The 27,044-nt window shown below is 35.6% G+C and overlaps 1 protein-coding gene across 1 annotated transcript; it reads right to left on the bottom strand.

Annotated features, from left to right (window-relative positions):
• Positions 1–222: 222 nt before the first annotated feature.
• Positions 223–4,125, bottom strand: LOC138693481 (uncharacterized). Its single transcript, XM_069817473.1, has 4 exons — positions 3,969–4,125; positions 3,739–3,889; positions 648–784; positions 223–561 (listed from the first exon to the last, which is right to left on the bottom strand). The coding sequence occupies exons 1-4, from the start codon at positions 4,020–4,022 to the stop codon at positions 247–249; spliced, it is 657 nt and encodes a 218-aa protein (XP_069673574.1). The 5' UTR covers positions 4,023–4,125; the 3' UTR covers positions 223–246.
• Between the last annotated feature and the right edge of the window lie 22,919 nt (positions 4,126–27,044).

The raw sequence follows: 27,044 nt of genomic DNA, 5'->3' as shown, positions 1-27,044 counted from the left end.
CAGTATGGGGCTCAGGGTAAAACTACCCCGTGCTCCAGTTATCATAGTTGCTGCATTCGTTTTACACAACATAGCAATAAATGCAGCGGATGAAGTTCCTGAAAGAGATGAAGCTGTGTATGGAGCAAGAAGAGCCTATGAGGAAATCCCAGTACCTGCTGAAAATGAGAACAGAAGGGAGAACACTGCAGTAAGGACAGCAATTATTAATAATGTATTTAGGTAAGAATATAACAATATTTACATTCAATTTTCCTTGTTGTGTATGCCTAATTTTCGTTTTTTTTCTAGAAGTTCTAATTCTTTCATTTCTTTTCCTAATTTCAAATTATACATTTTAATTTCATGTTCTGCTTTAAAACACTTGACTTTCATTTTATGCTCTTCTTCCAAACACTGCAATCTCCTTTTGTAGAAATTAAGTTTAGACTCAAATGCAGTGTTGCCTTTCTTTTTCTTAGGAGACCTTGACATTGTGTGAGCGGCAGCTGATTTCGAGGTGGAAGCAGTAGTGTGGTGACCAGCTGATACAGAAATGTCAGGAAGAGCTACATCATCAGTCTGAAAATGAAATGAAAAATGTTACTGTTTGTAAATAAATACAGTATAGCATTCAGGATCTATGTGTAGTACTGTTTCTCACTTACTTCTTCCATAGAATTATCCACAGCCTCATTGTGTGTCCGTTCCATAAGGATAATATTTTCCCCTTCCTTTAAGCCTTGTACGCCTTGTGATTCATTGGATGTGGCAATAGAAATACTATCCCCACTGCCGTGCATATCTGCATCAAAACAACATAATAGTTACAATAAGTTTAAAATCACCAAAAATAGCTAAATGCAAAATCAAGGTGTAACATCAAAGCTTACTTATTTTGCTTAAAGAACAGATGATAACAATGACATAGAATAAACATCCAGGTCCACAACTATTTTGAATAGGGGAGGATTAACTTCTAAATTTTATAATTAGGCCGTACATCTCACTTGATCATATATTTCAGAGGAAGAACACTTGTTGCATACATCTCAAGTCTGATTAGTGAACTATGTTATTAATGCAATGGAGGGGAAAGGAATTGGCCACCCTACCCAAGGCCCTCGATATGTACAGGACTGAAGGTATCCTACATTCCAGACAATGATGTCACCTCAGTGGGCGACTGCAAATTAATAAACTTAAGGGTTATCGAGGTCTCGGTGGAATACACTTGTTGATTCAGTGTTGAAATAGAATTATTAGTGTCAAGAAGTTGAAACTTCTGTGTACAGTATAAACTATAACAGTATAGTGATGTAAAGTGAATTTTTAATGACTTTTATAAAACAATGGATCTGTAATAAAGTTTAGTGAATATGTAAATATATCTCAAAAGTACTGTGTACCACGATACAGACAAATCTAACTACCTATGATACATTAACGGATAGATGTTACTGTGTTCTTACTTCCAATAAATGCAAAGGGAAACAACAGTGGTTACATGTTTGGGATAATGTTGAACATGAACATTCCACTGCAATTTGTACAAAACATTTCCCAGGACAATTTATAATTAGGGAAGATTGTACTACAAGAGATGATGACAGTGAGTTTGTTGTACCCAGGAAGAGACCAAAACTTACAGTAGATGCTTATCCCACTATAATTCCTAATCAATCCACCTACTTCTTCTTTAAACCAGTACCAAAATGCAGAAACCCGGAAAAAAAAAGGTGGGAAGACTTAGTTTCTGGTGACGAGAAAAACTGTAGAAAATGGTGCAATGATGATGTAATACAAGATTTTTAGAAATACAAGGACAGGACTCGTAATGCGGAAAGTAGCATAACCATTCATTATTTACTATCGATTGACACATGGGGTTTCAGGTACCAGCAGATTATGTGTCACTGACAAATGCCAACATTTTAGGTTCTCATTTCGAAACTCATGAAAAACAATTTAATTTGTTACAAACCAAGGATCATTAATTATCTCAAAGGGGCTAGAATTATGTGTCATGCTTGTGATACAAGTAAACTTTTAGTGAAAAAAATGATAAAACTGCTGGTAAACTTTTTTAAGAACCAGGCCTATACATAAATTAAGAAAGATACAAATAATTTTAATTTTCAATTACTAATTAATGTAGTCTTAAAAATAATTACATTAGGGAAAATTATGGTATTTCTAATCTAGAAAGTATCACTGAATAAAACTATTATAACATGGAATAACATATATAATATCCCAATATTTTGAGTAGTAAACAAGTTGAATTAAAAATAATTAATGATTTTGCGTAATGTAATAATCAACTTGTCTGCCCCATTATTAGAGTGACAGCCATGTGTTGTGACATTACCAATCAGGCCTAGCATTTTACATACTGAGGCACTCGTCCTATCCCATTTCTCCTGACTTAGGTGGCTCATGAGTTATGCATTATTGTTATTGGTATCACTTATGTGGTTCCAAACAGTATTCAGATTGCTGACTGAACATACAAACTTATAACAATTTTATTTAACTTATATGAACATAAGTGTTCCTTAATTACTTCAAATTTCTGAATTTTCCTTCCTGATAAATTAAACAAACTTCATTGCACTTAAAATCACATATCTTCCAACTTTTTAAGTTAAGAAATATATAAGCTAATGGATAAAATTCAATAAAAAAAATTCACTCTACTATTTTCAAGTCATGCAAGCCTACGTAGGCTATATTTTTTTCTGCCATTGTCACACAGTATTATGTACAATGCTAGTACAATTTGCACGAATATTTTTATATTAAAATTGTTCGATATTCTTTGTCCCATGGTAATCTGTAGTGAGAGAAAGATCAGTTAAGTAAATTAAATGGAGATTTTCTTTCCTTGGAAATATGTATGAAGTGATTTCTTTGACAGTAGCTTAAGGATTAGAACACTGTAGGTGATGGAAATGCATGAGATGCAGTCTAGTAGAAACTCACACATTCATATTACAAAGGAATTTCTCCAGAAAAGCTACACCAAAGTAGGCATAATTCTCTTCCATTACACTGACTTCTATATGTGTATAATGATAAACACGTGGTTTTACTTTGCATCCACAAATATTTTCAGTATAAAAATCGTTTAATATAAATTATAAAATATATTTAGACTTACCTATATATTCTAATGCAGTGTTGTTTCCCTATTTCCTACTTGTTGCAAATGTAACTAAACCAGAGAAGTCCAGAACACAATACTAGAGAAATTGACCATGTTTCGTTTCGGACCTCTAGAATGTTATATTGGTAATCACTACTTACTTAGAAGTGGAGGTGGGGCTACAACAATGCATTAGAATGTATAGGTAAGTATCAAACGATTTTTATGCTGAAAGTATTTGTGGCTGCAAACTAAAACCACGTGTTTATCAGGGAAGCAAAAGAAAATAATTATGCATTCTTTGGTGTACCTTTCCTGGTGAATTACAAAATAATTTACATTTCGGCATATAAAGATCTGCTCTTTAATCATGAAAATGATCATATACCAGCATTGTTTTCATTTTCATGTAGTTGTTGTCCGAATACAGGTCTGAACCTCACAATTGATACCAACAAGTCACCACTTATGAGGCACCTAGTCCAGAAGATAATTTGGTAGGGTGACTAGTTCCTTTCTTCCTCCATTGCATACATCACCGAATAGCTACATATTAAACTAATCAGACTTCGTAAACTTAATTCGTAGCTTACATAAAATAAACAGCTTACCTAATATGACCTCAGGATGAAAATCTACATCATCATCAAAGGGATTGGCCAGAGGTAGAAACTGTGTTTGCAATGTCGCAATCAATTTCAACCCTGTTTCATCCACAGTCGGTTTTTCAAAGCTGCCACCTCCCGTTTTATGCAGCTGAATCTGAAAAAGATTGATATGGCATATGATGATTTCCATTAACAAAATACACCACAAATTTTTGTATACTTTGAAGACTTACCTTGTCATGGGCAAATGCTTTTTTCGTTCTTTTTTTTATATTTTCGTAGCACATCTTTAATGATTTCCAATGACGGGAAGGACGGCTTAAGTTTCTAGAATTAAATTCCGAGGCCACTTCTCTCCATGCATGTTCTTTATCTGCAGATGTAGCAGCGTCAGTCCTCTTTGATTCTATTATTCCCTTGTAGTTGGAAAGGATAATTTCTACAAGCATATCCCTTTCTTCCTTCGAAAAATTTGGAGAACGGTCAACCTTCTTCTTACTGTCCGCCATTATTTCCAATAAACAAAAACAAACCAGTGTCTCCAACAGAGTGTACGGAAAGTCGCCAAAAAGTAGTTCGAAAGTCGCTGTATTTCCCATTATTAACAAAGAAAGATTAAATTTTATCAGTATGGGGTCATAAAAAAGTCGCTAAATCCCTATTTAAGCAATATAACAGTTAAAAGAAATTGTTGTTGAAAAAGAGTTAAAGTCGCTAGATTGGCAACACTGAACAAACGTGTATAACATGGTCCGCGCATCACGTATTTCACCTGTTTATGCGATGTTGCCAAATCCTTTTCACGTGAACTTAGATTGCATTTGAACCAAGGTAATTTGATCGCAGAAAAGTTTTATACAATAGAAGAAGTGTCTGAACTCGGTTCACTTTTCGATCTTCGATCAAAATTGATCTTTAGTCAGGGAGTTTTATACAATTGGGCCTTAGACTAGTACAGGGATGCAGAACTGGAGAAGAGAGGGGTGGAAGCATGGGGAAAGAGTTTGTTCCTCCGTCCACAATCATCCGGCCTTCAATGACGTATCTGTGACATTTGGCAAGCATATTGAATAGGGTAAAGGTTGGTAATATTGTAATACTAATATTATTATGATAGTTTTTTTGGAGAATTTTTTTTACAATTTTACTGAGCGAGAGGAAGATCGATTTTTTGCGTCAACGTAGGGAATATTCTTGGACAAGTTTCTGCACAAAACCGGTCCTTCTCTCGTTCAGTAAAATTGTAAAAGATTCTCAAATAGTACTATCATAATATTATTAGTATCACAATTTACCAACTTTTACCATACATATATCCCCCTTCTATGTCCAATGATGCGAAGGTTGAAGAGGAGAGATGAGTTACTTGTCCGACTTGTGACGTCTGCCACAATTGTAGCACAGTTTTGCATCCCTGGACTAGTATTTCTTAAATCCGGTTTCGCATACTAGCTGCAACGACTGGGGAAACAAATGTGTCATACACACGTTACTCCCGGACTGGTTGGTTAGTCGTTCACCTTTGCTGAGGCATATGGACATAAGGTCTGCATTCGTTTATTTGGCCTCTTATGATCTGTTTCACACCAAATGTGTTCTGTTTTCTTTAATATTAAAACGGAGCTGAGTTATCTCTGTTGATACAGCAACAGACTGGAGATTGTAACCCATGCTCAATCCAGGGTGAAAGTGATACTTTTAGGATGGCTGTGATGTCCATTCAGTTTCCTATTACACTAAGTATTGAGTCTCTTTCGAGTGTGAAAAGCGGCGAAAGTGTGAAATTCACCACATCATCTTTTATTATGTATGTTAAGAAAAAATGTGAACTCCATACATTCATGTAAGTACAGTACCTCAATAGCACATACATATATTACATACATTGAAAATGAATATACTCCCCAATAACAGAATTTATAAAAATAATATTCAGAAATTTACCAAATTAAAATAAAAAAAAAACATCAACGAGAATAAAGTACGAGATGTAGGAAATTGTGTTATTCTGTCACACATTGCTGTGTTGTAGAATCACTACTACTACGTGGTATATTTAATCTTTCCTTAAGTTTGTTCACAAAGTGTATAGTACATAATAGAACAACTGCTATTTAAATATTGAATTACATTCGTCAATGTCGGTGTTGAAATAACGCAGTGTGACAAAAAATAAAGAAGACAAGATCAAACAGTAGTAAGACACATGTTTAAGCTAGATATTTATTAAATAGTCTTTCGTAGTGATTAAGGTAGTTGTGTTTCCAACTACAGGTACAACGGTTTCAGGTTAAATTTCGAACATTGAAATGGAAATTGTCTTATTTGATCAGGAAACCTTAAACTTCAGATAGAATTCTCAGCCAACTGCCATTGTGCAAACAATTAGGCACACTAAGGAAGCGTTGAGAATAATATTTTAGGTTTAGTACAATCATTAATACAATATGGTAGTCTATAATAAATTGAGGTGGAGTAGCATCATCTGTACTTAATCCATTAATTTTATTACAAAGAAGATTAATAAAAAGTTGTCTGACCAGAAATATGGATTACCCAACAAATTTAATTTATACACATTTTAAAGTATTAACTATTGAAGAAATTTATAAATATAGTTTACTTACTAGCACAGAAATCAAATAAAACTTAAATCTAATCGACATGAATATCGTACTCGAAGACAAAAGTCTACTTTCTCATTAATTGAGCCTAAATGTCATACAAGTGCAGCTCTTAAACATGGTGCTAATTTCGGCTCAAGACTTTATAATAAAATTACAAACCATTTTCCATATTTAAAATATTTAAAAATTGAAGCTTTTAAAAAAGAAATTTATAAAATTATTCATGATCTATAATATTAACAAATGTATTTTTTTACCTTTATTTCTGTCGACTATATTCATGTTTTTATTGAATATCACTGACTTCTGTCTGATTGTCAGTATATATTAAATGTGTTTATTTCTCTCTTTTTCTCTCTTTTTTTTTTTTGCTCTTGTGTGTTATTTATTGGTTTGAATTAAGTTACTTACTGTATTTAGTAAACTGTCCATGTAAATTTTATGTTATATTATTAGCTAAGACCACACCGTACACGAGCCTGGCTCTTACAGTAGTGGCTGAAACATTTTTTTTTTTTTTTATAATTTTAATTTGTACTCACTAGCTAGCTAGTTAGTTAAATAAATCATCTGAGAAACTATTTCAAAAATCGCCTAAACCTGCATCTTAGTACCATTTGTTATAATTTGAAACACTTACTTGTTTCTTCACTTTTCCTTTTCAGCTAGACTTGTAGACCATTTGTCTTTAAGATTTTTTTATCATACTGAGCGTCTATTGACAGAGAGCTTGGGGAATTTATCACAAGTGAACAGCGATTATAGGCTCATAACACAGTTCATAGTAGACATTGAACTAGTTAAATTGTGACATACATTACAACTATCTTTCTCTATTATAGATCGAGACGTGACAAATCTGTAGTAACAATTAGAAAGGTTAATGATGTACAATTGGACGACTTAACTTCATAGTGCTCAACGTGGTATGCAATGATTTGTTGTTTTTATTTCACTGCAACATAAATTCAGAAACATTAAGCACTTTGCAGTTTCGAACTAGTTCCTCATAGGCGACAAGAAAAGGGAAACGATTTGTTGGATCCGTTACCAAGGGCTTATTCAAGAACTCTCAGTGACACAGTTCATCTGCCCTGGAAGGAATGCGGGGTTGGGGTAGTAGTTTCGCACTAGTAGTGGATGGAGGGAAAGTTAGAAATACAATGTAGCATGCATTGTAAAAACATTGATTTACCAATTCCGCGCCACGTTACTATGGAGTACACTACACATGAAAGTTATATTGCTACGTCTTAACTTTCAATATATCTTTACACCAGCAATTCTATTAAGCAAACGTTCACCTTCGTCTTCCAAGTACAAATGAAGAGAGATGAATGTTTTTTTGGAGAAAATAGAAAGGGGATTAAGCAGAGGATATTCACACCAAAGGTACCGTTAGCCAGCCGCTTGCTCCAAAGTTAGCCTCACACCCCTCTAAACGACACCCCTAACTTCCCCAAGGTTCAGGGCAGATGAGCTGTGTCATCGACAGTAACAATAGCCTTGCGTCGTGATGGAACAAGCCGAAGTGCACTTAGAAACCTATTGCGCTACCTCTAAATTTTTTGACATGAGTAAGAGTTGACCATCAAAAGTTACCTGGTTCCCTTCATCAGAGAACGTGCCCTAAATCTACGACACAACCTCCAGTTTTACTTTCAAAGGGAAACCATGCTAGAATTTGTACCACCTCTGCCGAATTTTGATCCACCAATCTCGGATTCCTTGACACACATGTTAATACAGACTATCGAGGAAAACTGATAACAGCAGTTGGAGTATTGGTGCAATTATAAAAGTAGATAAAACCGAAATTTTCCTTTTAAAATAAAACCGTTCTCATAGTTACTTGCTCTAATGCAAATGTAGTAGATACTACTTCAAGTATTTGATTTAGTTTTTTATGGTGTCCAGTATGCTACGAAATTTTAAATTTTGCACTGTTTCAATAGAAATATTACATTTCGGAGCTACATATCAATTCCATCCTCAAGAAAAACAAAAGAAAGACAAATATGTTGGGCCCCAATAAGCCTCACATAACGTTACTGTACGGTTTCCAGAATTGAAGTCCTGTTGTTTGTGAGAAATACTCAGGGACTATACATTGCCTGAAACTAGAGAAATTGGGCCGTATTCATAGACATTTTTAGCGCGGGCTTCCGGTGGATGATCAGCGTTTTTCGTATTCATAAACCAGTGTTAGCGATAGGATATGATTTGAATTCTGTACTAGTAACCAGTGGATAGCCGGGGCTAGCTTAGGACGCTCGTAGCGCGTGTTGCGAAATGTCTATGAATACCACCCTAAGAATTTACAAAAGTAATTCCAATAAGTTTTTTGTAATTTATGTTAGAATGAATAATAAATACCTATGTTCTGACGTTAAAATGCTATTTGCCTGTTTAAAAATGTTACTTTTCTTTTCTTTGCAGGTAAGGAGTTTGTTACTATGAACTATGCCGTACTCTGTTGTCAGCGCTCAGTTCAAAGGGTAAGTTATATGTAAAATACGTTGTACCTTTTGCGTATGTTTATTCCTTTCATAAGTTTAGTGACGGCTCGTGGCACAAATTTGTAGGTAACTTATAAATCTCTAAATTTTACATTATATGAAAACTGTCTTCAGAACTTCTGGTTAAAATTGGATATGTTCATAATGCAGTCTTTTTCCACTGAAATCATTCCTAATGCCGAAACCTATTTACCCCATTTCATTTTTATAGCCTGCTGTAAGTTTAATGAATTTTGAATGTACAGCATTAACAGCAACAGCGATAATTTCTCCTTTTGCAAACCGACTACAACCAGCGTTCGCAATACACAGCTTAACGCCTTCGCTTGTGGAAATCTACTCTAGATGCGCGAGCACCAAATACGAGTGAGAATTACGGTCCTGTTTTGAATAGTAGGGGAATTAACACGTCTCGCTAAACTGAATTGAAACGAGTTGTTTCGCTTTTGTTCATAGGTTTAAATGAATACAACCTCAGAAACAATTAATTGAAATGGTATTGAAAGAAGTGACAGTTTAAACGTACAAGAGCGAAAACAAAGACGCAAACAAAGTACACAAGATGACGATACTAGTAGTTACATTGTTTACTACTAACCTAAGTAAGTGAAATTGGATTTTTTTCTGTAAAATTTAAAAACAAATCAATATTTTTTTTTAAATAACGAATCCAAAAATCAACAAAATATAATTTTCATCACATAAAATTACTAACTAGCAATATTTCTTCTACTTGGAAACAATTAGTTTCAGTTCGATACCTAAAATGTCGGATCATTTAAGGAAGCCTTAAAACACAATCTCCATAAACGTGATCCAAGAATCCACTCTTAAGGTTAAGGAAGGTACCTTTCTTCTTCCTTCCCTAATAAAGGAAGCTTTAAGTATCAACTGCAAAATCGTTCCATAGTTCCGCACTTACGCACACTTGTCCTTTACGCTTCACAGTTTCCTCCAGTGTTTTCGAACCACCTACAGTGGACTCTCTTAAGTTCGAAAGAACAGAATTGAAAGTTCAGTCCAATAAGAGTAGTGGGTGTGCAGGTGAAATGGAATTCAAATTCTTATTGGTTATCCATCAACGAATACAGTACTGTACTTGCATTTCCTGTCCGCCCCGAGACTTGTGTTTGCGCTTCTAGTACCACAGTGGGTTTCGACAGTACCGTCTCACAAACGGCACAATTCTCAAATAGAAAAAGAAGAGTTCATTAAATTAAAATCAGTGATTAAATATGGGTATCCCAATCAATAAAATATTCTGTTTTCCTTTAACAAAGGTATCACTACAAGACACAGGACCAATTACCATTCAAATGGCAAACTCATTTCTTAGTGCCCCTATAGGGGCAGTCGAACTATAGGATGTCGAACTTAAGAGCTTCCATTGTACTTCTTCCTTCAATCAACAATGCAGTGTTGCTACACGAAATCAATTTACGTTTCATTCGTGTTAAGTTACACGATCGATCAATTATTCTCCTATCATTTTAATATTCAATTGCCTCTTAATTGAATAATTCCTATATAAATAGTCATATAAAACACTTGACGTAGAGTAGTTTCTGTCACGGTTAATTTTGATTAAGTTAAAAATAATATAGTAAAGGAAGTAGTAAATTTGGTTGTTGCGCAAGTCAGCTATCAGGCCAGAAGCCGCCACTGCATTATTTAAGATCTTATTTTTCATCTGCATTGCGTTTTAATTAGAGAATACTGGCTGTGAAAACAGTGGCTTTGAAACTGTTATGAATTAATTATATCAGACTTAAATATTTGAATGCTATTATTAAATTTCTGGTTCATATTTTAAAGCACGCAAAAATCTTCAGCTGAAATATCGTTCAATTTTACAGTACGAATGAAATAAAATGTTAAAAGAACAACATAAATAAGGAAGATCGAACAGATTTATCATATTTAAAATATGGAAGCCTGCAAAAAATAGCAATAATATAATTGGTTCAGAAAACTTCTCTTCAGCAAGTATGGAACATAATTATGGCTAAAACACTTTAACCCCGGAACATAGTAACACTTATAAAAACATATACCCACATGGATTGGTGTAAGGAACTCAGGTTAATAATAAAATTAATATGTTAAAAATTTTATCGTTACAAACATTACACAAACTAAATTATTATATTTGTAAAATTTACTCGTACATACAGTATTTGAGGCAAAAATATTGATTATGATTTTTCGTTCAGTAGTAGTTGCCGAGGGAAGATATGTATTTTAAATTATTTTTATCTTTTAGAAATGGAAAATGAAGGCATTTAAACAAAAGTATGACTTTCCTGTTTGGCATATGCAAATATACACTCAAAATAGTTTCCATAGAAGTAGGTATGTATGTGCATAATCAGTTGCATGTAAAATCGTTGACTAAATCTTGGCTGTCAACGAACACTCTTTAACATAGACAGAGTATCGAAGAACATGTCTTGTATCTTTCGTTCGCCATGTTTCCGGTTTTATTATACTTTTCCGTTGTATGTACGATGCTATGGTGTATAGTGTGTTTAATTAATACATCTATAAACTTACAATAAAAGAAATAACGCTCCAAGAAAATATATATATCACTATAATAATCCAAAATGTAATGTAAGTGTTATGTTCATTTCCTTTTCTCAGATCTCACTTCGCGTTCCGCGATAAGAGAGAAATTCTCTGGAATTGAAACTGTGATAAAGGCCAGACCAAGTAGATTACCGATATATACGAGTAAAACGAAGCGACACGTTTCCAATTGCAAGAGTACCAGTGAAATGTGGAATATTGGAGGTCATGAGATTTAAACCGCTTCGTGACGTTTTTATTTTTCTTGGCTCGTTGCTAGGCGACACACGCATGAGAAGCAACAGTGCGCAGGCATTTGTTCCCGATGCGCTGCACGTTGGTCGACTAGCCACGTGCCTATCTCCGCGTGGTCCCTGATTGTTATTCCGCATGGGATACAGAGTCCATCCATCAAGGGCCGGGATCGACTCTCATTCATGAATTATGAAAACGTTTTACACCCAGTGCTATTCCTGGTGCCGAAGTCGGTTGCCAAGTGCTGCGATTGAGTTCTAAATTGCACAGAATCAATAATTAATATGATCTTTGTTTTCTTCGTAAAGTGACATAAACGTTATTTCCTCTTACTTCTTTTTTCGTTTTTATTCTTCCTTTTCTCGTTTCGTTTCGTTTCGTATAACTCATTTCTTTCCGACCGTGCTACACGACTTTTCTCGTTTCGAAACGAATGTGGGACATCCATGTCTAAGTTACCTGTTGTCATTGCTATGAGTGATGACCAATGTTCACCTACAACAGTAAGGTTAAAAGTCCTGCTGAACACACACAAATGAAGTTCATCATGTGCCAACCTAATATGTTGAAAAAGTTCAGTGAATGGGCTAATAGTGAACATAATACGAGCATAAAAAGTCATATATACATACACACGCACGCACACACACACACACACACACACACACACACACACACACACACACACACACACACACATTAGAGATCTAGGTCTGCACGGGCCGAAGTTCTTAGGTCGGTCCGGCCCAGATCGAGCTGAACCAGACCCGAACCTCACCTGAAACCTGAGATTAGCTTATAATTATACAACACAAATTTTGCTCCGACTTAAAATAATGTGTCCCTTATGGTTTGGTGTGCGCTGAATCCGAAATTGTATCATGAGTTAATGACCTATTTTCGGTTTATTATGTTTGTTGGTATGTTCTTTTGTACTTCCAATAAATAAGCAGATCTTGGTCCCTTTTATTCAGTAAATTTCATAACAGTTCAAAGTGAGGTATGTGCAATGAACAAACAAGGGTGCGGTTTTCAGTATTTAAAAGAAAAGTTTGCCTGTTTGAGCGAAGGGAAATTAAAAGAGGGCATTTTCATCGGTTCACAAAATTCACAGAGTTATGGCTGACTCTTTCTTTGAGGAAAAATTTTCCGTTACAGAAAAGATGGCATGGCGCGCTTTCAAAGATATTTGCTCAAATTTCGTTGGAAATTCTAGGGCAGACAACTAAATCAAACTTGTGGAAACCATGTTAAGTGCATGGAGAAAATGGGGTGTAATATATGTCTCTCAAAATACACCTTTTACATTCTCATTTGGTTTTCTTCCCTCCTAACCTTGGAGCGGTAAGCGACGAGCATGGGGAAAGATTTCATCAATAAATACTTGAAATGGAAAAGCGATATAAAGGAATATCATCATCCAGCATGCTTGCAGACTATTGTTGGTTTCTTGTAAAAGACAGTCCCGGGTCTAGTTATAAACGTAAGTCATCCAGAAAATCCTTTTAACTGGTAAGTTCAAATTCACAGATTTTTCTCATTATACACATGAAATATTTTTATTGTTCTGTTTTAAACTATGTAACATCATTTTTGTATCCAATACAAATTTTTCAAGCATTATGAGGCATTTTGAATCCCTAGTGTATTGTAATTTTATCAGTAGCAGTGAAAAATAAAGAAAAACAAGAGTAGTTTTTCATAAAAAAAATTCAATTCACTTTTCCGGAAAATAGTGCGTGTTGGAGCAATTTGAATTGTAAATTCAGATTTATGACACACGTATTAGTAACATCCACCTATTTTTATTTCGGAGCAAGACAAAAAGTAAAAATTTGTTGTTCGGCGACAACCCAAGTCCGACCCGAAATTCGAAGAATAGGAGATAAAGCAGAGGCCAGAGACCAAAGGGGTCAGGAACAGCTGCGAGAGATTGTTTTGACATTATAAATTCGTATTGAAACTTAACGTTTCAAAGTTTAGGTGGGTATTATTTTCAACATTGTAAATTAGTAAGTACTGAAACTCCACGTTGCAAAGTTTACACCGATATTTTTTTCAACATTGTAAATTCGTGTTAGCAGTGGCGTTTGGAAGTTCACCTCGATACAGTATAAAACGTACTTTTCCCCACTACGTCTGCAACTGACTTTCAGTTTGCTAACCCGCAATGGAAATGGTTCACAGAAAATACTTTCTAAGTGACAGAGCCCGCCACTAATTCCCGACATGCAACAATACAGTGCGAATCAGGTGACTTGCCCCCACATTGGGTGTTCGTAAGACATCGCATAGAGGTGATATCATTTCCTCTTCCTGCTCTGTGTTTCACATGACTGCCTCAGAATTCGGGACGTATTGAATGAAAATAGTTTGAAGTGATATTCTTTCTCGTGAAAAGAGTGATCTTGTTTCTGACTACAAGACGTATAGTTGTCCCGGATTCTGTTATGGCATTAAATTGAGAGTAATTTCCATTCCACAGTGGCTCTAAGTCTGTCATTTGTTTTGAAGTTAGTCCTGTGTTATCTTAAGCAGTGGTCACATAATGTTAACTACATGAGAACATAACCAAGAGTCTTCTTGTAAGTGTCTTTTGATTAAGAACCTGTAGAAGTGTGTTCAACAGCAAGACGTTTCTAACTAGTAAAATTTAATCGTAATTGTCGAAATAATTATGATGATGGTAATAATAAAGATAATAATATAAATAATAATTATAAGTAGGATTCGTATTCCAGCTACCTATAAACTGGAATGAAGTTGCCTGATTCGAAGTATATGTGACGTCACAGCGCGTCACGTTCGTATATAAAGTTACGCATCTTCTGCCCTCTTCCTCTAGAAAGTGACGCAGCCATAGTGAGTAATCTTATCGATCACTGCCCTTACTAGTCGTATTAGGGCTATTTAAATAACTACACCTTTGTGGTTAATTGAAGGTTCATTGCAGAGCTTGTAATAATGTGGGGCATAGTTGAGAATATTTGAACTAATATTTTTACTGTCACTATAGACAACATTAAATATCAATTGTGTTGAACGTAATAAAAAAGAACCAGTACCATAAAAATCTCAAAATTATGACAATATTAACTCGACGTTTAGCATGGATTTGTGTAGCCTACCATGATGTTCAATGCCAACATCCCGATTAATAAATTAAATAATCTACATTTTAGGGAATTTCTAGAAAGTACATAGGAAATGAGAGGGTTTTCAGTGATGAGCGAGGTGCAATATCCTAATGAAACACGCAAAATGACACACAAAAGGAATATCTTGTACTACATCATGCACCAATAACGTCACGTGCTATTGAAAGAATTTCTTGCAGTATAAAATCATTTGAAGTGACATCCGCATATGTTCAAGTTCCGTAACTTACGAATGCACATTATTATTCACTACATAGATCAGACTAAAATTAACATCACGGCTCAAGCATGTGTTTACTAGTATAGCTTCAGAATGTCAGGAGTTGGCTGTACTCCACGATCACGCAGCGACGATGTGTTTGTTTATATCCTTATCCGTTGCATCATCTTTGTTCGGAGTACTATAAGTTATTATACCCAGTGTGTCTTTAACTTCAGTCTTTAGGTAGGCCTAGCTAGAATACGAAGTCTATTATAAGCTTACGTATATACGAAATTCCAGGTTTTAGGCTTATAACACTTTTCGAAAATTAATGTGTAAAGATGGCCTCAGCTCAACTTAAAATTGTATCGTAAATTATATAGGAAAAGGCAGGGGACAGGAAATAACTTAATACTGAACATTTCGTTGTATTGACGTTCGTTATAACGACATTTTACTGTATAAAAACAAATAGATAATTACACTTTCATTCTATATGTAAAAGTATTAATACCAGCTAAGACAATGGTTTTGTTGCATATAACAGAATACGTTTAGAAAACTTGTAACTATAATGGAAGGGCGGTTTGTTTCCATGGTGATAGAAAATGAATTATTATGGATTGGGTTACAAGACCTGAGGATACGTCTTTCACATTGACAAGGTAATGTCAGGAAAACAAGCAACTCGGATGATAAATTACTCCGAACCATTTGGAGTCGGTTTGGAGGGGAAGGCGCAAGACACTCCACAGATGTTATATATAGTACAAGACTGCTGTAGATTCATTTCAATGCTACCAATAAAAGAGCTCCAGCGTTTGTAATTATGTACAGGAAAGAACACTCGCACAGAAGTGAAATCACACGCATTTTCTTCCTTAGCTATAGCATATAGCTTAGCCTGGAACACACAAGATGACCGTATGTCCCAATTAATTGGGAGTGTCCTGTCTTTTTATTTTTTAGAGATTTGTCTTCTCTTCAGATTTTTAATAGCAGCATGTACAAACCTGATAATTTTATTTATTTTCATGTTAAACAGCTGATAAACTGTAGTTGTGACACTCGATCAGTGAAGAGATTTCAGATAACTGAGCCGTTCAGAGTAGAAGTGGTGTAAGTCAAAAATGGGTAATGAGGGTTAAAGTAAACATTCTGTAAAGTATAGCGCAAAGTAGCAATTAATATTCAATTTATTTAAACTATTAGTAGTCAGTGGATAGCGAGAAGGACATATTAATTGCTACTTTGCGCTGTATTTTACAGAATTTTTCGGTATTTAACTCGTTAGTAGAGTATGATAGGTTCACTTTTCCGTATTTTCGTGAATGTTGTTAAAAACAATTAAATTGAACGGTAGCTATAATCTACAGTATGTGAAATGGTTAAACGATAAAGATAGTTTTTTTTAGTTTGTTATTTAGCGATGCTGTATCAACTACTCGGTTATTTAGCAGCGATGGAATTGGTGATAGCGAGAAGATAAGTATAATAGATTTTCTGAGTCATAGTGACTCCTACCAAATCATAACTTACAAAATACAAAAGGACCAGAGATCACAGTATGTCAGAATTGACTTCAACTAGGCCTAGTGGCAATGGGATGTCGAATGAGTAGTGTAGCCTACTGGCTTTAGTTGGTAATATCTTAAAGCGAGATCTCAATAAGAAATTTAGTTACTTACTTACAAATGGCTTTTAAGGAACCCGAAGGTTCATTGCCGCCCTCACATAAGCCCGCCAGCGGTCCCTATCCTGTGCAAGATTAATCCAGTCTCTATCATCATACCCCACCTCCCTCAAATCCATTTTAATATTATCCTCCCATCTACGTCTCGGCCTCCCTAAAGGTCTTTTTCCCTCCGGTCTCCCAAATAACACTCTATATGCATTTCTGGATTCGCCCATACGTGCTACATGTCCTGCCCATCTCAAACGTCTGGATTTAATGTTCCTAATTATGTCAGGTGAAGAATACAATGCGTGCAGTTCTGTGTTGTGTAACTTTCTCCATTCTCCTGTAACTTCATCCCGCTTAGCCCCAAATATTTTCCTTAGAACCTTATTCTCAAACACCCTGAACCTATGTTCCTCTCTCAGAGTGAGAGTCCAAGTTTCACAACCATACAGAACAACCGGTAATATAACTGTTTTATAAATTCTAACTTTCAGATTTTTCGACAGCAGACTGGATGATAAGAGCTTCTCAACCGAATAATAACACGCATTTCCCATATTTATTCTGCGTTTAATTTCCTCCCGAGTGTCATTTATATTTGTTACTGTTGCTCCAAGATATTTGAATTTTTCCACCTCTTCGAAGGATAAATCTCCAATTTTTATATTTCCATTTCGTACAATATTCTGGTCACGAGACATAATCATATACTTTGTCTTATCGGGATTTACTTCCAAACCGATCGCTCTACTTGCTTCAAGTAAAATTTCCGTGTTTTCCCTAATCGTTTGTGTATTTTCTCCTAACATATTCACGTCATCCGCATAGACAAGAAGCTGATGTAACCCGTTCAATTCCAAACCCTGCCTGTTATCCTGAACTTTCCTAATGGCATATTCTAGCGCGAAGTTAAAAAGTAAAGGTGATAGTGCATCTCCCTGCTTTAGCCCGCAGTGAATTGGAAAAGCATCAGATAGAAACTGACCTATACGCACTCTGCTATATGTTTCACTGAGACACATTTTAATTAATCGAACTAGTTTCTTGGGAATACCAAATTCAATAAGAATATCATATAATACTTCCCTCTTAACCGAGTCATAAGCCTTTTTGAAATCTATGAATAACTGATGTACTGTACTCTTATACTCCCATTTTTTCTCCATTATCTGTCGAATACAAAAAATCTGATCAATAGTCGATCTATTACGCCGAAAACCGCACTGATGATCCCCAATAATTTCATCTACGTACGGAGTTAATCTTCTCAAAAGAATATTGGACAAAATTTTGTACGACGTCAACAAAAGTGATATTCCTCGAAAGTTACCACAGTTGGTTTTGTCCCCCTTTTTAAAAATAGGTACAATTATGGACTCCTTCCATTGTTCTGGTACAATTTCCTTTTCCCAAATAGCAAGTACAAGTTTATAAATTTCGCTATATAATGCACTCCCACCCTCTTGTATTAATTCTGCTGGAATTTGATCGATACCTGGAGACTTGTACTTTTTCAGATTTTCTATCGCAATTTCGACTTCTGAAAGCGTGGGTTCGGGTATAAATGGCTCAGCAGTTTGTATTTCAATTTCATCCCGATCATTTCTATTTGGCCTATGTACATTTAATAGTTGCGCAAAATAGTTTTTCCATCTGTTTAGGATTGATGGAGAGTCTGCAAGCAAGTCACCATTCTCATCCTTGATCACGTTTACCCTTGGCTGATATCCGTTCTTAAATTCCTTTATACCCTTATATAAATCTCGAATGTTTTTATTCTTACTATTTGTTTCTACCTCAGTCAGTTTTCCCTTCAAGTAACCTCTCTTTTTATTCCTAAGTGTACGACTTGCTTCCCGTCTTTCATTGAAATAATTATCTCTCTTCTCCTCAACTGGATCCTGTAAGAATTTCAATTTTGCCTGTTTCCTTCTTTCTACTACCATGCAACAATCTTCATCAAACCACGGTTTCTTTTTCTTAGTTTCATAATAACCTATGCTCTGCTCAGCTGCAATTTTGATACTGTCTCTGATATTTTCCCACACGCTATTAACATCTAATTCTTTCTCAACTTCGTCGGAACTTTCTAAAGTGGCAAACCTATTCGAAATTTCGACCTGATAATTTTGCTTAGCTTCCTCGTCCTTTAATTTCAAAATATTGAATTTAGTAATATTAACTTGTTGCTCTACTCGCTTGGCTACTGATAATCTTTCTCTTAATTCTCCAATCACCAAATAATGGTCAGAATTACAGTCTGCACCCCTGAAAGTTCGAATATCTACTATACTAGTATGTCTCCGTTTATCTATCAAGATGTGATCTATTTGGTTGTGTGTCAATCCATCTGGAGAAGTCCAAGTATATTTATGTATATCCTTATGGGGGAATGTTGTACTTTTGACAATTAAATTTTTCGATGTGGCAAAGTTGACTAATCTAACTCCATTGTCACTACTAATTGCGTGTAGGCTCTCTTTTCCAATAGTTGGTCTAAAAATATCCTCCCGTCCTACTTTAGCATTGAAATCCCCCAATAAAATTTTCATGTGATATCTAGGGAACTGATCAAAAGTATGTTCCAATTCCTCATAGAAGCTATTCTTTATATGGTCGTCTTTCTCTTCTGTAGGGGCGTGAGCATTTATAACTATGATGTCGCACCATCTACCCTTAAGTACTAAATATGATAACCTGTCACTGATAAATTCGACCTTTTTTACTGCTGATTTTATTCTTTTATGAACAAAGAATCCTGTTCCTAATTGGTGATTATTGTTTCCTTCCCCATAATATAACAAGTAATCTCCTATTTGTGATATGCCATTCCCATCTAACCTAACCTCTTGTACTCCTACGAAGTCTATTCTATATCTAGCTAGTTCTTTTGCTACTAATGTTACCCCTCCTGTTCTATAAAGACTAGTTACGTTCCAAGTGCCAAATCTCAAATCCTTATTCCTTTGCTGTGGTCGTGCCAGAGAATCAGTCCTATTCCGAGGCTTATTATAGGGATACGTAACAAGCTGTTTTTTTACGGTGATGGGTTGTTAGCCCTTCGCCCAACCCCCAAGCTGGAGGACCACCCCTTATCGGCTGTCCACGACTGCTTATTCAATATATTCGCAGCTTCATATTATTATTATTATTATTATTATTATTATTATTATTATTATTATTATTATTATTATTTGTTTTTTGTTATTTTTAAATTTTTTATTTTATTGCTAGTAAGTTCCAAATGAATAGAAGTTAATACAATATAATATAAACTAACCCACTCCTGAATAAGTAAGATTCGTGCTCAGAAGGGGATTCCAATACAAACAAAAATAAAATTAAAATTGAGAGTGAATACAGATTAAGAAGTGTTAAATATCTTTAAACCAAAACCATAAATCCAGTACAAATCTTTTTTATTATTATTAATTTGGAGAAGATTAGCGGTTAAAATATTATTAGAATAAAATTTGTTTACTAATGTAGGACCTTGACTCATGCTATAATAAAATAACTGCATTGATTTTATAGTCGCCCTCGGTAACGTAGTTGTTATAGCGCTGGCCTTCTATGCTCGAGGTTGCGGGTTCGATCCCGGCCGAGGTCGATGGCATTTAAGTGTGTTTAAATGCGACAGGCTCATGTCACTAGATTTATTGGCATGTAAAAGAACTCCTGCTGGACAAAATTCCGGCACACCGGCGTCGCTGATATAACTTCTGCAGTTGCGAGCGTCGTTAAATAAACCATAATTTAATTTATTTGTTTTTACATTTAGGTTCAGTAAAACGCAGAGAATTCATATTTTTAGTTCTCCTATGTACCTTTCAAAGTTATTGAGATTTGTGTGAAAATATTTTAATAAAATAACAATAAATTTGTTTAATGTTGAAAACTTTAAAATGTTAAAACAACAATTCAGTTGAGTAATCTTTCTGCTTTTTAAAACAAATTTTTAATACTTTTTTTGTAGTAAAATTAACGGATAAAGGTTGGATTTTTTATATTATTATTATTATTATTATTATTATTATTATTATTATTATTATTATTATTGTTATTTTAGTAGTCTACTATATGGAGATATTACCGTACCGTTATCGATAATTTTGATTCAAATTGCAATATACAGAGAAGCTATTTCTTGTGCCTAAGTAATAGAATCAAATTAGGAACAGCTAAAGTAGACAGAAAGATTTGTCGACCAAAGCACAAATCTGGGTATGCATTAAGGTGTTGAGCACAACACTCAAAACTTGTCCAGTAGCCTTTCATGGAAATCCCGAAAACAGCAATCGACCAGTCAGACACAATAAATCACGCTTGTTGAAGGTGTTCGCTTCATGAATATGTTAATCAACTCGACATGGAAACACTCGTAACTCAAAAGTGTTTACACAGGTTTCACGAAATAAGTACAGTGTATTACAATGTATCAGGATTGAGTTCATACCGTTCTGGCACCCTAACCCAAAATAAGTTTACACCCACTCCCTGACTTTCGATTGTTGCTCTAGTTGTGGATCGCGAATGGGAAACGCAAAATGTTCAAGAAACTGATGCCAGATTCTTGAGTTTGTACAGTACCACGCCTACGTTGTAGGCGTACATGGCCAGCACATAATAGGTTAACACGTTAATATAGGCTATATATTTCATTCTTATTTTTATGATAAAGGGCAGGTTCTTCACTGCAAACCCAGCATTCTCCAATATTCCCTCTTTTCCGCCTTCCTCTTCGCTTTCGCATATATATATATATATATATATATATATATATATATATATATATATATATATCATATCGTAATGTTATTTATCATCTGATTTCTTCTGCACTGAACTTTTTTCCCGTTCACTATTCCTTCCAGTGCATCCTTCAGTAGGCATTTTCTTCGTAGTGACTCAGCCTATTTCTTTTTCTCTTCCTGATCAGTTTTAGCATTATTCTTTCTTCACCCACTCTTTCTAACATAGCTTCATTTCTAATTGTCTGTCTGTTTCACCCGCTGCATTATTCTCCATATCCATTTTCGAGCGTATTCCGAATCTCAGCGCTGAGCAATCTGATGGCATCACGGTGTTCCGAATTTCACCGATGGCTTCACTGATGCTCCACCGGTGTCGCACCGGTGCCATCAGCTTGCAGAGGTGGTGGCAGTCTCCATCAGCCGTCATCAGTGAACCTGATTGGTTCTTTATAGGGCGGGAATTAGCAGACGAATGACATCGTGCACTGTTGTGTCATGGCGGTGTGTTCTGCTTTAGTTATGCTGTATTGTTTGTAATGAGCACAACGTGAAAAGAATATGTTAATGGCTTATGAGCGAACATGTCAACGGACCAGTTATTACTACCGGTTCAGGAAATAAATTGTTTATGCTCTCTTTTCTTTGAACGAGATGGCAGTACGGAAATTTCGCAAAATCTTGCTAGCGTAGCACAGACAACAACTTATACAGTCGCCATGACAGCCATCGATCCTTCCAGCAGTGTTGTTCCTATTTCGCTGCAGTGTGACGTCATTGTTGTCCACCGGTTCGGTGAGATTCGGAATACGCTGTTCCAGTCGTGTCTCTTCACTTCGTTGTAATATCCATAATTTTTTCACTATACAGTGCCACACTTTACACAAAGCACTTCACTAGTCTCTTCCTTAGATCTTTTTTTTCCAGAGATCCGCAGAAGATGCTCCTTTTTAAAAAAAGCTTCCTTTGCAGTTGCTATCCCCCTTTTAACTTCCCGGAAGAAGATTATGTTATTACTTAAATTGTAATATTATTGGCATTACATAACAATACAAATTAGTATATATTACTCGACCAAGGCCAGTGGAGTCCTGCAGCCGGGAGCCGTGGCGCTACTGCTCCTGCGTTCGTAATACTGCATCGCGATAGTTCACATTACGCCCGCGGCTCCACTCGCCTTGGTCGAGTAATACCTAATTAATTATAACATTTATAATCTATATTTGAAATACTGTTAGCAGGAAAGTTCACACTTCTTAATATGCGGGTAAAAGTAATCCCCTATTATGAGTCAATGAAGCCTACAGACAGCAGTTTCCACTTTTGGAGACAGTCGGCATTATTAGCAGTAAACACGTTGGTCCTATGTGCTTGCGTGTTTTTTTTTAGTGACTGAAATTTATAATGTAAAGTACCAGCAGAATTGTGTCGCCGGCTTAGTGCAACTGCTGATAAGATAAACCCACGCATTATGTCCGTTGCCGGGCTTAAAGCAGGCAATTTGGTGAGAAATTCCAATGCACTACCTGCCACAGGTAAACCTCACGGTTCGATAATAATGTCGAAATTTTAGATTTAACTCACTCTGTATTATGAAACGTCTCATTTATTTACTGTATTACAGACGGAGAGATTAGAACCTGTCAGTAGTTTTACTGCGAATTAGAAGTCTTATGCTTAGATCACTAAGTTATTCGAAAAATTACGAAGTATAGCCGCTAAGCTGTGTGTCAAGTGACGTCATAGCTCGGAAAGAATGTGAAGTTGTGATTGATTAAATATGGAAGGTGAAGGAAGAAGGAAAAATGAAGCAAGAAAATGGTAGCGCAGCAGAATAACATTTGTAGCTAATCTGAAGCGAGTAAAGTAAATCAAAGCAAATTCATCTCTATACAGCCAATAAAGGCACTAAAGTATACGAAAGTTAAGACTCCCACGTCAACAGTCTGCACTAAGTAGGAGTAGGGACGTAATTTCTACAATAATTCCAAGAATTATCTTGGTACTCATTCCTGTCAGTGTAGTGCTTTAATCGACTGTAGGGCAAAAATACGGGCGGAAGTATTGGATCAAGGAGAAAAATTCCTGACCACGTAGCGAATCAAACACGTGATCTTCCAGCTTACAACGCCACTATTAAACTGCGACACAATCATGCTCCATGTGCAGCGAGTAAAGCCGGAATATAAAACTAAAACTATATGGAGGAACGAAATATAGTAAGTAAATAGATCAACGTCACGTAAACGAACTAAAACTACTGTACATTGAGAAAATCAATCTTACCTAAAAAATCTGAAATAGCATAAAATAATCTTTACTAGCTTAAGAAAGCCAAATCTGCCTAAAAATCAATCATAGTCTAAACAAACGAAAGATTCCTAATATTTAGAAGACTGTAGAGCTATTATCTATCATTAACTGTTATTTAAGTGTGTACATAAAATAAATAGTATATATATATATATATATATATATATATATATATATATATATATATAAACTAAAATCCTAGCATACCGCTTGGTTCGATTCCCGGTCGGGGCAAGTTACCTGGTTGAGGTTTCTCCGGGGTTTTCCCTCAAATTAATATTGAGAACCAGTGGACCTATTTTGCGTTTCTCTTTGACATCAAAATAGGGTATTTAATTGAATATCGCTGAAACCATAATCATCTCTAGAAGTTGTAGTCCCTCTAATAATAATTAGTATTTTGCTATTGGTGAGGTCTAGGGGCAGTGAACAAAATTCGTGCTTCAGTGGTTCACTAGGGCGTGAACACTAATTCCTCTTGGCTCGGTTGTACAGTTTTGAAAATTAGTATTTATCAAATTGTAAGGGGCATGCCAGATAATTCCATTTATGTTTCTCATATTCATCTCACCAAATACCACCTCGCTATCAGTGTTCCCATCTGTACTAAAACAATATGCAGTTAATACCATGTCGTTAAATAGCAGATTAAAAAATATAATTTGTATCAACTACACATTTTTCTTGAAGTTGTAATAATACGAATTCTGGTATTCGAAGTACAAAATCATTTATATTGTAGGTATTTGGAATTCTTTTACAGGGTATCTCCTATAACTTTTCGTTCTAGTACCGGTACATCTGTCACCAATTGAAATGCAATGACGTGTGTTGCATTCATAAAACAAAGAAGGTTGTCTCTCCTGGCAAGTGACCCGTTGTTGAGATGCCAACGCCTCATCAATGGAAGCATGCGCCACCATCGATGCTGCGGTGTGTGTAAAAAAAAAAAGTAGGAACCGTCTCTAAAAATATCCTGACCAATTTCTGTGTAGAGTTTTATGACTTAGTCCCTCTCGGTCCAATTTGTTTACTAGCGATGTAATTGCCTTGCCAAAGGCTTTTAGGAAGAGGCCGGGCGACTATCCATCACCGGGAAGACCTGCTTTGCTCATTTGGAACTGTATTTGTTCAACCTGATCATTAATACGAGTAACCGCCCAGCCCAACTGATCTTCTACTTGCTTTTCCATAGGGCACACACGAAATCAGAACAGGCACTTGAATTTTACTTCAATCCCTTCCTTTGTGTGTTAACTTACCGTTGCTACGTTTTACAAAATTTATTTAAATGGAAAAAATAATGGTCTAAGGACTCTAAGGGATCAATTTTGTGCTAACTCTTGAATATAATGGCTATTACCATCATCATTGTCATTACATTTCAATTCGTGGAATGAACTATAAACATTCGTACTTGCGTATTACAATCAAAATGTTTCTCACGCTATTGTTGGGAAATTTAATTGGACATGTAATGACGACCACAAGGAATGCACTACATGCAATTCTTAAAAAAAAAGGATGGAACCAGTTTGGATTAGATTAGATTATTTATAACATTCTATAGACCACCGCTGTAGAGTAACGGTAATACGCATCCAACAAGGAAAACTCATTGCGCAGAAACCAGCGGGCGTGACAGTCTCGCGCAGATGACGTATGCTCCCGTTTCCAGCATGCTCTCAAGCCTACTGCAGGGGAGTAAGAGGGGTAAAGCATGCGCAACGCGAGGAGTTCGAGCTGAGTTTTGCTCGTAGGATACCTATAGCATGTCTGATCGCGAAACGACCGCCCCGGGTTCAAACCCTGGTTGGAACAAGTTATCTGGTTGAGGTTTTTACCGGAGTTTTCCATGAACCTTTTAAGAGCAAATGCTGGGTAACTTTCGACGCTGGACTCTGGGCTCATTTCGCTGGCATTATCACCTTCATATCATTCAGACGCTAGATAACCATTCATTCATTCATTCATTCATTCATTCATTCATTCATTCATTCATTCATTCATTCATTCATTCATTCATTCATTCATTCATTCATTCAGTGTTCTGTCCAAGGACAGATATTTCACTGCAAACCCAGCATTCTCCAATGTTTCTTATTTTCTGCCTTCCTCTTTGTCGCCGCATATGATTCATATATCTTAATGTCGTCTATCATCTGATATCTTCTTCTGCCCCGAACTCTTCTCCCGTTCACCATTCCTTCCAGTGTATCCTTCAGTAGGGAGTTTCTTCTCAGCCAGTGACCCAACCAATTCCTTTTCAACTTCATGATCAGTTTCAGCATCATTCTTTCTTCACCCACTCTTTCCAACATAGCTTCATTTCTTATTCTCTCTGTCCACTTCACACATTCCATTTTCTCCATATCCACATTTCAAATGCTTCTATTCGCTTCTCTTCACTTAGTCGTAATATCTATGTTTCTACGCCATACAATGCAACACTCCACACAAAGCACTTCACTAGACTCTTCCTTAGTTCTTTTTTCAGAGGTCCGCAGAAGAAGCTCCTTTTTCTATTAAAAGCATGCTTGGACATTGCTATCCTCCTTCTAACTTTCTGGCAGCAGCTCATGTTACTGCTTATAGTACATAACCATATTAATTCATAAAGCGTAGTAAAGTAAACCGTTAAAAAAACATTCCATACATTCAAATGCATGTGTACAAGATCAACTGAATATGGAATAAGGTAGGCTTATAATAACAATTTCATTTGTAATGGTGGACAAATGGTGGACATATTTCTAGATTTGACCACAGGATGACATCAATTCAGTATATCTACAATGTCAGCTCTCATGCAATGACCTCTCAATTAAACCGATTGTAAATAAAACCAGTTTACAAGAAAGAATGATTGTTGTATTTTTAAGCATTATTTTTCTACTAGTGTAAAAGATTTTATTTTTTAACTTACTTTTTTTCAATAGTGGCTGTTTTAAAACATTTTCAGTGAAAAACAGCATGGAAAAATTGAAAAACTTCAAATTTTTTCACGGTATCATGGCACATTGTTTTTAATGTACAAATCTTCAGATTAAAACACTTATTACAATCTTATCAGGAGCGCATATACAGAGTGTTAAGAAAAAATATCTAATATTTTAGGAGGTGCTAGTATGCATCAAAACAAGAAACAAATTTCTAATAAACATGGGTCCTACAACACATACTGAGATCTGAACACTTGTTCATAGGAGGTGCTCAATGTGACGTCCATTCATGA

Source organism: Periplaneta americana, chromosome 17, assembly GCF_040183065.1.
Source record: "Periplaneta americana isolate PAMFEO1 chromosome 17, P.americana_PAMFEO1_priV1, whole genome shotgun sequence".
In the NCBI taxonomy this organism is placed as follows: Eukaryota; Metazoa; Arthropoda; class Insecta; order Blattodea; family Blattidae; genus Periplaneta; species Periplaneta americana.
Note: the sequence above shows the minus strand (reverse complement) of the source record. Positions and strands in the feature narration are given on the sequence as shown.

Coding starts and splice junctions, on each gene's coding strand:
- LOC138693481 (XM_069817473.1), bottom strand. CDS start 4,022: ATGTGCTACGAAAATATAAAAAAAAGAACGAAAAAAGCATTTGCCCAT. Junction 785..3,738: donor TCATCCTGAGGTCATATTAG/GTAAGCTGTTTA, acceptor GTTTTGATGCAG/ATATGCACGGCAGTGGGGAT. Junction 562..647: donor TGGATAATTCTATGGAAGAA/GTAAGTGAGAAA, acceptor TTTCATTTTCAG/ACTGATGATGTAGCTCTTCC.